Below are 18,777 nucleotides of genomic sequence, written 5' to 3'. Positions count from 1 at the left end.
TTAAAGAGGAACTTTGTGGTGCCTTGTTACCTACATTTCCAGTCTTTATCTGTTTAACATGTTTAGAGTGGAGACGCACGCCCAAAATTTTGGTATATAACCATATTTGATTTTATGTAAGAGTTCTTTACAGCGTTTTACGTCTTTTTTATCTATAATTTGTATACATTTAATAGTGAAGTTTAGATGAAAAAAGCTGATAAAATTAATAACAGAATCACATTAAAGAAATAAAGCCAGTGTACAATTGGTCAATTTATTGTGCAATATAGTTAGAATTTTCAGATATGTATATTTTTCACTTTTGGATAAGAATTAGATCCCTGAAAAGTTAGATGGGCGGAGTTATTTGCTGGCTTTTTTTCAGAAATTGTTGTCTTTGTTTCCATACTCCACTCTTCCTGCACAGGGATGTTCATGGGTGTCCCCACTCTTGTTGTTCTCTAGAACATAATATAGGGAAAACCTTTTCTGAATGAAAACATAGAGGCTGCCATTTTAGACTCCTAATTCTGCAGATTCTAGTTGTCATGCTGACCCTCTGGTCCCTGACCCTCTGGTCTCTAAACTTTGTGTCACTAACACAGGACTTGTGTGATGGTAAGAACATCTGACTTTACTCCTAGTTTCATGATCTACACATTTATGGGTCTGTGAGTCAGAAAGTTTTGCAGCCAGAGTGTCAACATAACACTCGGACGACTATCTGCAATGGTAGCCCTGGTATTTTTTTTCATGGAACAATTTACTTTATAAAATCTAAAAGGGAGTATCTCATAAATTCCATGACATTCATACAAACCTGGGGACAAAAGAATGGATAATCAACCATCAGAGTCCTTCAGTGACAGAAGAACGTGTTAAGATCCCTTTATACTGTGGCAATACTTTACATTAGTCTAGAATGGGCTGCCAATGCACAGCAATGGAACAAAAACAAGGGCAGCACTTTTAATGGCATATGCATTGTGGTGCTGTAAATATAGATCTGTTGGCACCTACTGTGAGCTGGGATACCACTCTAAATTAATGGTACTGCAATGTACCAAACAGAGTGTCCTGCATTACCATGTATAGGTGTGAAGCCAGGCTTTGTGTTTTTACTGTAGAGCACTGACCATATACTGAAAAAATCATTTTCAGATAGATTGCTTCTTTAATTCCAATTATCTGACAGAAGGCTCGCTTTAATGCTCTGGTCTGCAATGGAACTCCACTCTTCCACTGTTTCTCAATGTGTGGCTTCTTTATTCTCATTTACCCCAATAGCTCCTTCTCCTTAGTAATAATGGAATCTTACTAATAAAATCCAGACCCTTAATCTGATTTATGTACAATACCTACCAGTTCCTGTACCATACCATCCTGCAAGCATCACTATTATAGGAAGACTGTATGCTGGCTTACTGAAGAACAGTATTAATGGAAAACAATTTATTTACAAAGTTTTCCCTCTCAGTTAAGTGGAGTTTCTCTTTAAAGAGAATTGTGAAATGGCAAGGTGACAGTTTCCCTGAAGAATAAACTCCCACCCATTGCCCAAACTCATCTTCACCATGCTTCATTGCTTTACCAGAGCCTTCAGTAAACACCTGGTGCTTTTGGGTATTGGTAATTATAATATCTCCTGCTAGACTGCAGTACTTGGGCCTGAGCAGCCAATCCTCAGGTCCAAACATCATCACATGAGGGAGGCAAGGAAGTCATTAACCCTATGTAAGTTCTGACGTCTAACATGGAGCTTCCAAACCATTTGGACTTCCATCTGATAGTAGAATGGAGAAGCACCAAAGACTATTGACTATGACTATTAGTGTGGCAGAGGAGTTGATCTCACAAGAAAACCTGTTGCTTTTCCCTGAACAGGGAAAGTGACATAGTCCCTTACTGAAAAAAAGGCTGCTACAGTATTTCTCTTGAAGATCAAACTGCCATTCAGTCAATAATTTGCTGATTAGGATATAGTTTGATATTGCGCCATTCTTTGTCTCTACTGTGCAATGATTCTCTGTGTAGCTCACCCATTGTAGTCAATTCTTGGCAGTGAGGCTCAACATTCTAAAATTATAAAAAGAAGACGCAAAACATTTTTTGATAAACAATGCTATCTGTGAGGCTGATCGGTTGTTTAGAGCCGTCATTAATGGTCTAATGTTTTATACCTGAAACAAAGGTTTGCGTGAGAAATATAATTAGGAAAACAAATATAGTAAATGGGAATAGCCTCCATACACTTGGTTCCTGAAATAGTAAGGAAAGACAATTAATTGTTAATTTGGCTCTAAGGTCATGGACTCAGTTTCCCATAAGGTTCTGTAGCTGAGAAGCTATTCCAGTTCACATGATGTTATTTGTTCTAAACAATTAATGGTGTTTTTCCTGTACTTTACATAATTGAAATCCAAGGGCCACTGTGGCTTATTATCAAAGCCTCTCAGCCTCTTAACTACAGTATATAACTAGTGCACCTCATCTCCACAAATTCTGACAAATATGATCTTGTAGAGTAAGGTGATAATATAATCAGCTTTTTCTGTAACATGTCTTACAAATATAATCTGATTGATTGCAGGCCACAGCCGTGTCCAGGGGGGACTGACCATTTGGAAACTCGGGCACTGCCCGAGGGCCCGGGGTCAGTAGGGGGCCCCATGAGATGCCCCTGGTACCTTTTTCATAGGCTTTTTTGAGTTTGGGCAAGGACACAGGGGCCCCATGATCCCCTATTGCCCGGGGGCCCCATGAGTTGTCAGTCCGCCCCTGGCCGTGTCTATAGAACCGATGAGCCTTTGAAAATGCAAAAGGTTAAGAAACCCATTAGATTATGTTTAAATTGTAGCTTTATATTTTTTCATGATTTTGGCAAATATATTATTGTACGGTAGGGAAATTAAGTAATTAACTTTGCTATAAGTATTTATTCCCTTTTTCACTTTTATATGTCTGTGCTGGCCCTTAAGGAAACCACTGCGTCTGCTATAATTGTTGCTTGCTGCCAGAATCTATGCAATGCCTTATAAATGGATATTTAGGTCTCATGCACACAGGAGGTTTCTCTATCTCTCTTAGACCTCTTTCTTCCTGGCAGTGGTTGTTTGAAAGAAAAAATGATTGATGCTTGTAAACGTGTTTAAAGTGCTGAGGCGCATTTTGCCACGTCATGCGTTTGGGCATTAATTCTTTTCATTGGCCATAATAATAATTTATTCTGGCCATTGAAATGAAATAATGCTTAAACACTAAACACGGCTAGTGTTAACACGTGTTTAGACACATTTACACATGTCAAGCATTTTTTATGCCAAAATGCCACTGCTCCTGGACGCACTGGCAGTGTTTTTCTTTTTCTTCCTCTAAACATGAGCTACTTCGAATCTTGATCAGTTAGCAGGTTGTTAAAAAAAAAAAAAACTGAACAAATTTCCCTATCCACACAAGTGAGGTGGATGGAGAATCCTCTATGCTGTACTATTATATTCTGACAGTGGAACTTCTCAGTTGTCAGAATACACTGATCAGTTCTGCAGCTGATTGGCTGTAAGCACTGATTAAATGAAAAAATATCAACAGTCCCTTTCGAGAGGAGTCGATCATTTGATCAATTCTTCTCGCAAATGAATAGCCATAGATGGGTCGAAGTTCAGCCGGTCTATGCTGAAACAACCAGATTTCATCCATCTATGGTCAGCTTTAATAAGTAATGAAACATTCTTTTTGAATTAGGGGTATGACAGTTGGTGGTAATTAGCTCTGAAGAGGAGGTAATTCTGGATAACAGTTGATATCCTTAGGCATGCTTTTACATATTGTATATGGTTTGATTTAAAGTATGTCTCTAGCTGGTTAGAGCTGCCTGTCATGTCATGTCTTGTTTTATTGATGTCTATGAGGCTTTGGGGAGATTTCTACACTCTATTCTTTGTGACCATTGTCATTAAGTAAGAAAATGATAATGCAAGTCCCACTTTAGGATGTGAAATAAATCTTGTAATAAACAGAACATCAAGTCTTATGAAAGAAGTTCCCACAACAACACACATCAAACAAGGGCTGACTTCATGATGTCCCACCAGTGCTCACAAACTGCTTACCAGATAGTTTTGATCTCAAAAGAAAGAGAGATCAAATGCACCTGGCTTCCACACAACTATAATATCATCAAGTTTCCTGGTGATCCTGGGCTCTACATAATGGTCACACAGAGCAATAAAAGAACGTAAGGACAGATCCCATAATATAGTATTTAAAAACACAATCATGTTTATTTAAAAATTCCAGAAAGGAAATTAATGATCGACAAGTAAAGACAACAGCACTGCCTCGAGTCCACTGGCAGGTGTTATTACGTTGCAAACCAAGTCCCGCTCCAATGCGTTTCGTCCTTACATGGACATTGTCAGAGGAAGGAACCTTGGTTCGTGACGTCATCACGCCTGCTAGTGGACTTGCAGCAGTGCAGTTCTCTCTACTTGTCGAACAGTCATTTCCCATATGAGTATTTTTAAATATACATGATTTTGTTTTTAAACACTACTCTGCCTTTGTGTTCTTTCTATGCTCTGTGTGATCCTTATGTGGAGCCCACGATAACCATGGAACTTGAAGATATTATAGCTGTGTGGCTGGCAGGAGCATTTAATCTCCTTCTTTTGAGTTCATAACTATCTGGTAAGCGGTTTTTGAGCACTGGTGGGACATTATGAAGTGAACACTTGTTTGATTTGTGTTGCTGTGGGCACATTGCTTCTTTCAGAAGACTTGATGTTCTGTTTATTGCAAGATTTATTGTATGTCTTAAAGGGGGACTAATTGTTTGCACTATATGCATTGTTTTCTCTCATGGATATGATTTATATGTTGTAATTCACTTACTTATTTTTAATGTTTCACTCATTGTCATTTTGAGTTTAGGAGGTAGCTATAAGGACTTATTTTTCATTTAAAGAAATAGCACATTGATTTCTAGTTTAGCAGTGAGTGCAGGGGTTCTAAATTATAGAGAATATTTCTACAAAACATTTACCTTTAAAATGTTACTAGTAAGTGATACAATTTTTTTGAGCTCTCAAAGGAACAGATTATGTTATATCTTATAAACAAAAGTCCACAAAAATAGATTTGTAAACTTTGATTCCTCTATTTATAGCTACAAGTTGTTTCCCATGCAATGAATGTAGGGGTCATATTAATAAGGGTTAGGAAGGGAATTTGTGGAAAAAAACACATTTTCCACAAATGTTCTGAATTCCATGTTCTAAAAATATCTGAAGCTATTTTTGTGTACTTAGAGACATAGTTATGTCAGTGAGCAGAATGTAATGGCTTTCATGGTCCCTGTTATAAATAGTATATCATTCAGAGTACTGAAGAGCAGAAGGAACCAGAAACTACAACACCCAGCAACTGCCTGCTTTGTGAACTCTGACCTATCATGGTGGAGTTCTGGACACCCAGGTTTGCTGGTGGTTTTGAATGGGTTAAATGATTATTTTGATGTGGTAGAGCAATCTTAACAGATGAAGTCCCAACAGGGTCCCTGGAATTATAAGTCATAGAGATAGGTCCAAATATGATCTTTATTTGTCACAATAAAATGGTCTTTCAAGAGTTGACTTGCAATGGGGTTGATTTACTAAAACTGGAGTGCAAAATCTGGTGCAGCTCTGCATAAAAACCAATCAGCTTCCAGTTTTTTTTTGTCAAAGCTTAATTTTAACAAGCTGAAGTTCGAAGCTGATTGGCTACCATGCACAGCTGTACCAGATTGTGCACTCTCCAGTAAGTTAGTAAATCAACCGCAATGTTTTTCAAGTGTTATGCACAGATCCTCTTTAATCTGGGCTTAATATTTATTATGCAAATAGAATCTGGATGCATGGTTAATCTTGGATTTTAATGTCTCTGAACTCGTAGTTAGATACTCGCTCAGTTAAGTTGTCTTGCAGATTTTGTGGACCCAGCTAGTCAGGATATTCCACTGGCTACATGTAAATATGTACCTACTATTTTTTTACAACACAGGTGGAAGAACAATTTATTAGCAGCAGATAAATGTGCACGGTACATTATCCATGGCAACAGCCTAATCATTAAAAATGTAGCGGAAGAAGATGCAGGGGATTACACGGTGGTCCTGCGACTAAAGCAATGGAATCTGGTCAAAAACTTAACAATGACCCTCAAAGTGAATGGTAAATTAGTTACCTTTTTTTTTTACTCATTCTCTCAACGTGTGTTATATATTATAGTGAAAGTCACTTATATTGATTTTTTCTTTTTACAGTGAAGCCTCACATTTATGAAAAATCAACATCAATTCAAGAACCAGATCCACGTACACTAGGCAGCAGGCAAGCACTGAAATGCACAGTGCATAGTGTTCCACCACCTACCATAACTTGGACCTGGCATCCGTGTCCGAGAAACTATTCCAGGTCAAGGTGAGTATTATGGGAGCAACATTTATATGGTTAATGTACATATTTGTTATTTAAAGCCAAGCTGAAGTCACAAAAAAAAAAAAAATATATATATATATATATATATATATAACGTCAGATAGACTTTGTACTAACAATCTGCATTTTCCTAATCCCATCTCCACTTTCCTGTTGCAGCAGTTGTGCAACATGTCTACATATGACTGTGCATTTCAATAGCCACCAGAGTTAGCCACTGGCCATAGACAGTTCAAATCTCAGCTGGTTCAGCAGGAACCAGACAAAATTCAATCTCTGTGTAGGCAGGCTGAATGTACCAAGTTGATTGATTGATCAACTTGGGTACAAACAACCTTGTGATTATCGCTAACGGCTGCTATAGCCACTAGCAATATTTACTGTCTTCTCCCAGAGAGGACGGCTTCACCTGCCTGCCCCAGCCCCCCTTCCTGCAGAAGATAATTGCTCTTGATTCTCCTGTCAGCACTGTCTGTGTTGATGGGGGAACTGTGTGAATTTGTTTTCTGCAACCCGTCTATGGCCTGCCTTTGACTCGGTAACTCTGTAATATAACAGAGCTGGTCAGACACCATTCTTGTCTGCAATAGAAGTTTGTGTGAGGAAGCTTTTACTGAGGGGTGTGACTGCTTCTCAGCTCTGCCAGCACAGAGCACTACAGTGTGAGAGCTTGAAGTAGGAATTCTAAGTATTTGAAAGCGTTTACTAGCAAAAAATCTGTCACAAATAATGACTCATGGGGTACAGGACTATAAAGAGATATACATCTTTGAAACTGCAATTGGACTGTTCTGTGCTAAAAAATGTAAGCTGTAATTGTTGACCTCCTTCTAAAGATGCTACCATGCTGAGTTTATGGCTGGGGGTATGTTGGTCAAGATGCAGCTACTGCTGCTGGCCACACACATACATTTTGCATCAACTTTCTTTAAATTCAATCATAATGTTCTATTTACTTTTGGAGTGTCTCCGAAGAAATCAGCAGGTGACTCAAACCATAGGTGTCCACCTAAACCTAAAATTGCATATGATGGTGAAATTGACCTTCTATATGTGGAGTGCAAATACTTTCCCTTCCACCATATTTCATAATGGGGTTGATTTACTAAAGGCAAATAGTCTGTGCAGTTGCTCTAGATCTGGGAGGAAGCTCTGTTGATTTCTATCATCTAATCATGTGCAAGCAAAAATGCTGTTTTTTATTTTCCTTGCATGTGATTGGATATTCTTTGCAAAGTGAAGCTTTACCTCATTTACTAAGCTCTGAAGCACCTATATATTCGCCTTAAATCAACCCCATAGTATCCAGTTAATTACTGCTCCAAGTGTCTATTACTCACTGAGCCTATAGATGTGTTGCAGAAATACACGCTTCTGCAAGGCACAACAATGCATGTCACATGCATTTCTGTGTTCAATTAATTCTAAATGTCACTCCAAAGCACTAACGCAATGCATTTGTGTTGCATTCCATTGCAAAACACAGCAGCACACCATTATATTTTGTTTTAAAATGTTCGCAGACCATCTGAATTTTGGAACTTTTTAATACATATGCAGCCCATTGATTTCAAAGGCTGTCCTAATGCAAAGCACGCTTACATGCATCATAGTGCAAGGTAAAGCATGTGCATTTGTATATCTATTGGCTCTGAATTTGCCCAAGGGTCAGAGACTCAGAATATTAAAGCCATGGGGTCAACAAGACAGCCAGGCAACTAGCATTTTCATAAGCAATGCCAGCCTTTACATTACTTTCATTAACGTTTCACTTAAAAAAAAAAAAATAGCTCAATCCTGAGTGACAGTGTTCTGTCTGATTTTCCTGTAGTTCATTTTGAATAACTTTCTGAGGTCCCAAGCTGAAAATAGCTCATATGGTGAACTGTTGGAGATTTGTTATTTTGTACCATGCAAAAAGCTTTATAATTGAATATTAAGCCCTTAAATCCAAGCAGGAACTGGTCCCCAAAATACATACTTAACCATCTGGTTTCAATGTGTTATATGCGGATGAGAAAATAATTTGCCAAAAACTCTGCCAATTACCTAATTAGTAAATCTTCAGATAGTTTGCAGATTTGTAAAAACAAATAAGTGAAAAGTAAAAGGAGAAAACAAACAGGAAATGGCATGGATACTTGACCATGATTTTCTGCCGTATCCGTCTCGGTTTGCGTGCTGGATTGGCTTACCACTACTCCAAAATTGTTATTATGCTCTGCACTTGCATTGCAGGACAGAGGCGTAAAATGTTGGGATTTATTTACTAAAAGAATAGAGCATGTTCATGCGGTAAAGTGTAGGTTTAATTTGCAAAATCAGTATTCTCTAATAAGTTTAGTACATTCATAAAATTAAATAAATTAAATAAAATAAATTAAAAGGAAAAAAAGAACATTTTCCTTAAAAATGTTTTAATATAAACTTTGCTAAGTGAGCAGCCTCTACTTCTTTAGTAAATGAACTCCATTGCATTAAGCATCTTCTGTTCTGTATTGACTGAGCAGACTTTTGAACTATTTAAAGGGACTTTATGTCTTTCATGTCTGGTGATCAAAAAATCCTAACAAGCAATTCAACAATCAAGGCAGTTATGTTTCTTGAATTCTATTTTTCTATGTGGAATGTATAAATCTGTGAACAAACTTTCAAAAAAATTGGCAACTTTCTTATCTGCCTGGTTTGCAAACTGATTTGCTCACCAAGAAAGGCCTGAAGTAAGAACTGCCTGTATTTCCTATAGTAACTAATCACTGGTAGATGGCAGAAAAGTCTATGGAATGCTGTCATGTGCAGGGGCAGACTGACCATTTGGAAACTCAGGCACTGCCGAGTGCCTGGGGTCAGTAGGGGGCCCCATGAGATGCCCCTGGTACCTTTTTCATAGGCTTTTTTGAGTTTGGGCAAGGACACAGGGGCCCCATGATCCCCTATTGCCCGGGGGCCCCATGAGTTGTCAGTCCGCCCCTGGTCATGCGTACAGCTTTAGTTTGGCCTAAGGTCTCATTCACCCTGACAATGACATACATGTATTCATAGGATGTTTCTAAATGCATATAAATGCTTGTAATGATTTAAATTGCTTAATTCACATTGTGCATTTACTTGCGTTTATGTGTATTCCGTTTAGCTGCATTTTGAAATGGAAATCTGTACGTACAGGAGCAGATTAGATACTCTGAATACCTCTAAACACATATAAATGCCCATAAATGTGTGTAAACATTTAGACACATGACAATTTGATCTAAAAAGAATAAAGTTTGTTGACCTAATATTACCACATTTTTTATGGTAATGCACTAGGCCTGTGCGCCCTCTGTTTTATCTTTCCTCATTCAGTATATTTGGATTTCCCCGGTCCATTTGAGGGCAGCAAGGTGTGCATGTTCCAGGACATTCTTAATGTGGTTGTAGCCTGCATCGAGTCCATCCCCAAGCGCAGGAGCATTTGTGTTTGCTGGTTCTTTGATAGTTGGACAGTGCCAATAGCCAAACATGACCATGTGGCCATATTAGGCCAAAGATATCACCCGCATCCCATCCCTTTTTTACATGAGATTGCGAAGTGGGGAATTCCCTGGCCACAACTGATTGGGCCTGCTCTCATGTGACAGCTTCCTGCCAGTTCAGCTGGAACCTTAGGTCATTACTACAGAGGAGACTAATGTGAGTGAAGCATAATGATTCTTTATAAGAACAAGTGAAGTTTGACCATTGCGTTTGGTTACATTGGATGCTTTAAGAGTCAGCATAAAAGGTATTGCATTTCTTATATGAGAACTTTTAGCTGAGCTTAAAACCTTTTTAGCCTTTGGTTAATTAGTCTTCAGTTATCCTGTTATGTTCATTGAATATGCACTCATGTGATGTATCATCACATAAAAAAATGGCTGGAAAGAACCTGTATAAAGCAAAAATATACAATACAAAAAATAAATCTTACATTTCAATGTATAATGTACTAAATTACACATATAATGTGGAAATCTTGACAAATGGCTTAATGTGACCATTTCCTCTGAAAGGTCAGGAAAACTAAACTTTATCTATAGGCACAACCTTTTTTTTTTTTAATCTTTTGGGTAGAGTAGGGGAGGGTTAGACCCTGTGTCAAGTTCTTATTGCTGTCTGTGTCTCCATTAGGGCTATTCACCCCTCTATCTCTATTGGTGACCATTGTCAATGACAAAGAAAGTGAGGGGAAATGTAACATTTTAGAATCGTCCCCTCACTCTGAAACACTTCTTCCAACATCCTGTTGCATCTCTGGGGCATAAAGTGCAGAGATTTTATCCTAATGGTTTATAGACAACAAAAATTCCCTGGCAGGGGTTTTAACCCTTCAGTACTCTATCCAATACTTTAAAAAAGTGTAGGCTACACATACACTTTAATTCCCCTCCCCCCCTCCTGGCAGCAATTAATTATCTTTCATTTCCTCCACTGTCACCCCATTTATCTGTGACAGTGCAATGAAGTTTGTGACTAACTCCCCTTCTCCCATGTGACAGCACTGATGCCTAATTATTGGCCCAGTGCAGTCATAAGAGGACGGGATAGAAGTCCATAGTGCTGTGTGGGCTTTGACAATCGGTCTGGAGCTTTCACTGTGCTCTCTATGGTCCTACTGACCAAGCAAAACTGCTGAGGACGGAAGTTTTTGAGACCCTGTTACTTTGCATAAGGAGTTCACTGTAAAGAAATAATGGTGAATTGCAGAGGAGAGTGAACTACAGTTGTTGTAATTCTCCAGTTTACTTTTAACTGATCTAACTGCAGTAAGGTAAAATCTGGTTGTTTAATAACCAAATAACCGTTTTATACAATATAGCTGCTTGCTATGAGTTTGCACTGCTACTATGTGGCTTATTTAGAATGACAACTTGTGCAATGCAGTAACACTTTTTAGATAGCTTTAATTTATATTTATGTGATCCTGACCTTAGTAAACTAAAGTCTTGTTGGAACCTCTGCAAAGGAAGGAGTAGGAAGGAACCGTCTGAACTTGTATCTTGCATGTGTGTTCCAAACCACTGACGTAATTTACTATAGGAACAGAAAACATTCACTTTGCAATGTGAATGTCCACCTAGCTTAGTGAATATGCTTAAATCACTTGGAATATCCAATTATGTGCAAAAAAAATGTCTTGACTGGTGATTGTGGCGAACAATGCAAAGTTAGCATTCCCTACTTTTTAAAAGCTTTCCAAGTAGTAAATGAAGCATAAATAATAAAATAAGTCAGGAATCACAGATCCCATTTTTTTTTCATGGGTTTGTTTTAAAGTGATATCACAATACAGTAGACTACCAATTATCCTGGAACTCAATAAAACTATCACAAAATAGGATATCTTAGCATATTTGTGCATTGCCTATAAAGTAATAAATGGAAAGCATTAGTATTCATGTCAGGTTCTCTTTAAATGAATACATCTTTGGCTCATCACTGAGGCTGTTCTATGAAAGGAAATGATGGAGTGTGTTCAGTACTGTGCCGCTGTTTACTATTCACCACTGCTCCAGCAGAAGGCTCATTTATAACAGCCCATGGGTACTGAATATGAGTGACATGAAGTACACACTTGCCCCGGAAACTTTGTTTCATTCAGCAGTTATAATTATACCGCTCTATTGTGTTTGGCACACCGTTCAGCAATGGCAGCAGAAGCTTTTTAAAAATGGCTAAGAACACGGGGAGTGAGCGGAGAAAGGAGATCGAGGACAGTCTAACAGCAAAAGGTTGATAACAGTGGCCTGGTCCAGAATAGGCCATGGGAGCCGTCTTATCTCCCTTTGGCAGGAGGTGTTCCGAGTTTCCTGTGCGAAATCAGGAGCGTACGCTGCTTTCCTCTTCTTGTTTGGCTTCCTCCCCTATACAAGACTGTTCCCAGCACTGCTGTTATCTTTGCATCATGGCACAATTTACTTCCTTAAAAGCTTTATGTATTCTTAAGGGTCCAGCTATACCCCCCATCTCCTACAATGCAGCATTAACCCCTTCAAGCATGTAGGAGATGGAACATGTGGCTCCATACACTATGGAGACGATGCGACACATTCAAATGCTGCATGCAATAATTTGGAAGTATATGTTTTCATTACCTGGAGGGGACTTCTGTGAAAAAGTTGCTCAATGCACTAAAACATCTTTCCTTTTGAAAATGAGAGATACATGATTCTGGATTCAATAGGTTATGAGTCACTGTCCCAGAACAGGTATATACTGTAGATCAGGTGTGTCAGAAACCTAAGAGAAATCAACCAAGTGTAGAGATGTAGCTAGAGAGTATTTTGTATCCCATAAGCTCCCGTCTACATCAAATTGTTTTACAAATTTGTGTGTCTTGCAAAGTCCCTTGGGAAATTTTCTTTTTTTCTAAACCTGAAAAACATTACTTTGACTGCCCAAACAATTTCCTTTACTGAACCAGGAGGCTTCAGATGACCCCCATGTGTCCTTGTGCAAATTGTTCAATCAGTAGTCCAACCTTTTACAGCAGTCACATGCTGAGAGCTTCATATGTTCCTTAACAGGCAGAAAGACTTTAATAATGTGGGAAAAGGGTAATTTACCCCAAGCCCACCATGGTGGTGGCCCATAAGTAGATGTTCAAGCAACTGAGCTGGATCAATAAGACTTGAAAAGACTCTAGGGCTTAAAGTAGCCAGGAAATGTTTTACTGTTTTAAAGAGGAAAGTCTCCACTTTGAAGTTAAAGGTCAATGTGTGGTTGTTGTGGGAAAATCAAAATATACCTAATTTGAACAGACTAGACAAAAGACCTTGTGTTTGTCTGTGCTGGTTCTCATTTCCTCCTTAAATTCTAAAATATGGAGAACTAGGTTTTTAGGCTAACATCATACTGCACCTCATTTTCTTTGTTCTTGGAATTTTGAAGTAAACAAGTAAACACATATTTCTGTTTCTGGAGTGGGGGGGGGGGGTGTTCTAATTCAGATCACCCTCAGCAAATAAATAAGACCCCTTTGTATGCAGCCAGTGGTGTATAGTGTGAAGTATACAGTGAAGTGCCATTAGTTAAATAAGTAAGCATGTTGGAATATTCTGGATAGGAGATATACTAGAAGGGGGCATTTAAGATGTTTTTGGCCACAAATGGTTAACAATGGAATTCCTGGTGGAAGCGTGGAATTGCTTTAAGATCTTTGAAAACATAATTGCAGGGGTTCTCAGCTTCCTGCTTCTGTGCACTGCCAGATTTATGGCTGTCTTCCTCCTCCTCACCTCCTTTTTGGTTTATAATATTAAAATAGAAATGATGACTTCTGTTAAAGTCTATTCCTCCTTATTCATAGCAAAACAGAAAGAAAAACACAGAAGTATGGTCAAGGACAGGCTGTCGGAAAATCAAGAATAAATAATCCCAAGACGCATTACTCCCCCCTGCTCCTTCAAAGTGCTCTTAACCCAGAAAGAACTTTCCACAGGGATAGAATCCAAGAACTTAGACTGCTCAGTGCAATATGCCAGGGTGCAGTGTAATAGGGATTTGTAGTAACTGGTAACTCATCTTTTAAAGATTTGAGTGTAATGATGTTAAAGGGAATATGAAGTAGTTTTGTACATATATTTTTTTCTTTAATATGGTGAGGACTAAAAAAAATCAAATAGCTTAAGCTGTGGTTGGCATAAAGTACTGAATTTTTCATTCCACACTTCCACCAAACAGCACTAGGGTTGTCAGTTTGAATCTCAACCATGGTACTACCCGCATGGAGTTTGCATGTTCTCCTTGTGCCTGCATGGGTTTTCTCTGAGTACTCCAGTATTTTCCTATGCTCTAAAGACACGCTGTTAGGTTAATTGCCCTAGTATGTGCATGAATGTGAGTTAGGGATCTTAGAATGTAAGCTCTTTGAGGGTGGGAACTGATGTGAATGTACAATATATATGTTAAGTGCTACATAAATTGTCAGTGCTATATAAATACCTGTAATATATTAACTAAATAAACATATAAACCTTTATAAGGTCAACTCCAATGAGTCTTTCATAAATATCCTTTTAGTCTCTAGATTTTATGAATAAACAAATAAATGCACAAATATTCAAGTAGATGACAAAAATCCTGAGTTCAAGTATGAAGTCCAATCTAAAAATGCCTACTGCTGAAAACTTGTTAGCAGTGTCTGACACTCTCTGACGTGTTCTGAAATGGACTGTGTTTAGATGCTGACTAATGATTTGATGTGTCAGTGCTGGAAAGGACAGCCCGCTCCATGCATACGTAAATCCAGACTCGATTCAGCCCTTCCTGGTCAGTGTGTTTCCACCTGATTCCCCATGGGATCGTTCAGGGAATTATCATATAGGTTTCACCAAGTCCATTACTTCCTTGTGAGGTTTTTGTGTATTTAGGATCTATAGAGACAGTGTTCTTTTCCTTTTATTATATATGACTCCTTGTAAAAGAGTAGGCTGCCAAATACCAATGTGTATTATTGCTTCTAGTCTACCAATAGTCCTACTCTGGACTGCATATAATTTCTTTACATTTAATAAAGTTTAGTGTTGGCTATTTAGTATAGTTTGCATGTGCCTAGTGCAATCTGTTCAGTGTTAGCATACTTTAATTATTCAGTAGTAATATGAGCAGCAGATTTTGTTATGTATTGTGTTACTACGTTGTCACCAGTCAGAGTTTTTTCTTTCTTTCTGTATTTTTATTGCAGTGCTGATTTTAATCTTAAAGTGATTCTAAAGGCAAATTTTTATTTATTATTTATTGGTTTTGCACAGAGCAGTCCCAATCCTCTTCTTCTGGGGTCTGCTCTTGTGCAAAGCACTGGATCGAGTTCAGACTCAGGTAAGTGTTTAGGGTGGTTGGGGCTGCATGCGGAAGGTTTTTACCTTTAATGCATAGAATGCATTAGGTTAAAAAAAACTTGTACCTTTAGAACTATTTTAATGTTAAGAGATAACAGGTGAGTCTTATTCCATTAAAATTTTGGTAAATGAGGCCAAGAAGATTCTAACAGAAAACAGCAGTGCAAACCTAGCTATAAATAGTGAAGATGATGAGCCGACAATGCTACATTACCATACAATATATAGAAAATACAGAAAATATTATGAATTCTTGTTATACATTTTATAAATGTGAAATGTATTAGATAAGAGACTACAGTGAATAATATATGTCTTACATTGTTATACAATTGTTTCAGTGTAATGAAAATATGTGTATTGTTTTCCCATGTACAGGTGTGATTTCCAACCGGAAAATGCTGTCCCTGTAATTGTAGGGAAATATAACAGTAGTACGGACAATAAGGTTTACAGTATCACAGAACGGACCCATACAATTCAAAGAATAAACAAGGTAACATTTTAAATTTCATTGCTTTGTCAGTCAACATGCAAAGAGTGGTTTCCACTGAGAGTGGGGCCTAATTCCATGTCTGTAAGATATATGTTGTTAGGCCAATCAATAGTAAAGAAGTAAAACATGCTCACCAACAAAAATTAAACACGTATGTTGCTGGACACAAAATTCCATGAGAACCAAGGAGGTTGTAGTGATGACAACCCTTGGTGTAGGAGAATAACTGAATTTCTTCTGCTTTATCTGCTAACAAACTTACATACAGTAAACTCCTAACAAGCAGGGCCCTCTGTTTTCTCTTGTACTAAATTGTATTGTAACTGTAATGTCTACCTTCATTTTGTAAAGCACTGCGCAAACTGTTGGCGCTATATAAATCCTGTATAATAATGATAATAATAATAATATAGTCAATAGATAAGCACAGAAGTAGTCCTGCTGCACTGAAATTGTAGTATGATATGCTTCAAGCTTATTTCCACTTCTGCAGTTAAATTTGAGAAAACCCCACTATATGTTTGGTATGTGTTCCCATTCACATAGCATAACTAAATAATTAAAAAATATATATTTATTACCATTTAACTTTTTCTAAGGAGTAGGTGTCATGGCTGATTCAAAGAATTTCAGGACAGTTGCACGGTGTCATTGTCCCCACACAGACTAAGGCCGGCCAGCAGGAACCGACCAAGATTCGACCCATGTGTGGGAAGGCTGAATGTACCAAGTTGATCAATTGATCAACTTGGGTACAACCAGCCTGCCAGATTAACTTGTGATTATCGCTAGCGGCTACTATAGCTGCTAGCAATAATCACTGTCTTCTCCCGGCAGGGACGGCTTTACCCACCAGGAGAAGACATTTGATCGACAGGAGGAATTCCTCTGTCAGCATTGTCTGTGTTGAAGGGGGAATTGTGTGAATTTCTTTCCTGCAACCTGTGAGAAAAATTTTGTAAGTTATGCTGTGTTATGGGGAACATGTAAAAAACAAAGTGACAAGTCCACTTTAATTGGCCTTTAGTCTAAACTGAAGAAGGTTCTTATGTCCACATCAATTATCATTCAACTGTAATATCCTCTGGTGTAAAGTGTTATTGATGTGGATATTGGACGTAACTACTTTAGATATGGTTATGCTCTTTGAATACATGACCTTTTTAGTGTTTACCATGTAAGTATCAAAAAAAGCCTTGTATTGGTGTAAGCCGGAGTGCAGGAAGCTTGCCCTATTATGACTAAGTCAATCAGTTTATGACAGCTGTAATGTTCTAGCAATATTTCCTCCAAGCACTTTGCAAAAGGACATTGAGAAACAAAGTGCTATCATTGAGTCAAGTGTTGATACACACTAATAAAATATCAACTTCCACTTTTCTTTAATGACTCATTTCCCATACCTAAAACATTTTTATTCTCACGTCGCAGATCAGGATTAATCTTCTCACTCTTCTAAACCCCGCTAATTATAGCATACGGTGAATACGTGACGAGAAGTGCATTGTCTGTAATGAATGGACATATGTATTTCCCTTTTTCTTTTCCGCATCTGTGGAAACTATAGGGTCCTGTGGGTTACAGTGTAATCATAGCCCATCAATGGATGTACACTGTACATAGATCTACTGTACTTTGTAGCTATGTGGATGACTTACTAATTACCTGCCTCTGCTCTTCCTTTTCCTTTTGCACACATAAGGACAGTCAGATAATGTTAAATGTTTGGAATCCCCATTCTGTACAATCGTTTATGCCCACATGTGGGTACTATAATGCTAGCCATACATGGATCAAAATGTGGCTTCTTCAGCAAGCACCGGACAAATTTATTTATTTATTATTATTGTATTTATTTATTACAGTACTTTTACAGTGCCGTCAGTTTACGCAGGGCTTTACATATACAGGGTGCAGCAACATAACTTTCTTTTTTCAAAATGCAATAAAACCCATTTTATGAATCAGAATTGTTTTTATTGTCTTTAATAATGTAGGTAGATATCTAAAGTTCTGTTTTAAACAGTTTTGAAAATCATATCAGGTAGGTGACGCCCCCCATTGTCCATACACTGAATAAGTGAATTCAGACCAGTATGTGAACATGTTGGAGGAATTTGTTTTTCCACGACTTGATGAATTGGACTTAGGGGACATTTGGTTCCAACAGGACGGAGCAACAGCTCACACTTCAAGAGCATCAATGGCTGTTTTAAGGGAACACTTCCTGGAGCGCCTCATCTCAATAAGGGGCGATTTGGAGTGGCCAGCCCGCTCCCCCGATTTGGCCCCTTGCGACTTTTTTTTGGGGGGTGTTTTTAAATCCCGCGTTTATGTAAACCGTCCAAGGACCCTACAAGACCTGAAGGCCAACATCTGCGCAGAAATTGCCAACATACCCGCTGCTATGCTGGTAAGGGTCATGAAAAACGCCAGAAATCGGCTTATTCAGTGTATGGACAATGGGGGGCGTCACCTACCTGATATGATTTTCAAAACTGTGTAAAACAGAACTTTAGATATGTACCTACATTATTAAAGACAATAAAAACAATTCTGATCCATAAAATGGGTTTTATTGCGTTTTGAAAAAAAGAAGTTATGTTGCTGCACCCTGTATATAGCACATTCACATCAGTCCCTAACCCTCAAGTGGTGTACAATCTAAGGTCCCTAACTTACATTCATACATACACATACTAGGGCCAATTTAGACAGGATCCAATTAACCTACCAGCATGTCTTTGGAGTGTGGGAGGAAACCAGAGTACCCGGAGGAAACCCACGCAGGCACAGGGAGAACATGCAAACTCCAGGCAGGTGGTGTCATGGTTGGGATACGGACCAACGACCCTAGTACTGCCAGATGAAAGTGCTAACCATTTAGCCACTGTGCTGCCCCAATCCATGTATGGGCAGGCTCGTTGTACACAAGGCTATCTATTGATCACCTTGTGTACAGCCA

General features: G+C 38.4%; 1 protein-coding gene across 1 annotated transcript in view; it reads left to right on the top strand.

Moving 5' to 3' along the window:
- The window catches only part of FLT1 (fms related receptor tyrosine kinase 1), an 85,473-nt gene that overhangs the window by 54,147 nt on the left and 12,549 nt on the right, over nt 1-18,777 (top strand). Inside the window, exons 9-11 of the mRNA XM_089685842.1 lie at nt 6,022-6,191; nt 6,284-6,440; nt 15,695-15,812. Coding sequence (XP_089541968.1) covers nt 6,022-6,191; nt 6,284-6,440; nt 15,695-15,812 — 445 coding nt within the window. The remainder of the gene's footprint in view (nt 1-6,021; nt 6,192-6,283; nt 6,441-15,694; nt 15,813-18,777) is intronic.

Source organism: Staurois parvus, unplaced genomic scaffold (assembly GCF_062004578.1).
Source record: "Staurois parvus isolate SC_StPar_1 unplaced genomic scaffold, SC_StPar_1.0 ptg000387l, whole genome shotgun sequence".
Classification (NCBI taxonomy): domain Eukaryota; kingdom Metazoa; phylum Chordata; class Amphibia; order Anura; family Ranidae; genus Staurois; species Staurois parvus.
The sequence above is the reverse complement of the archived record's forward strand: the minus strand, read 5'-3'. Positions and strand labels throughout refer to the sequence as shown.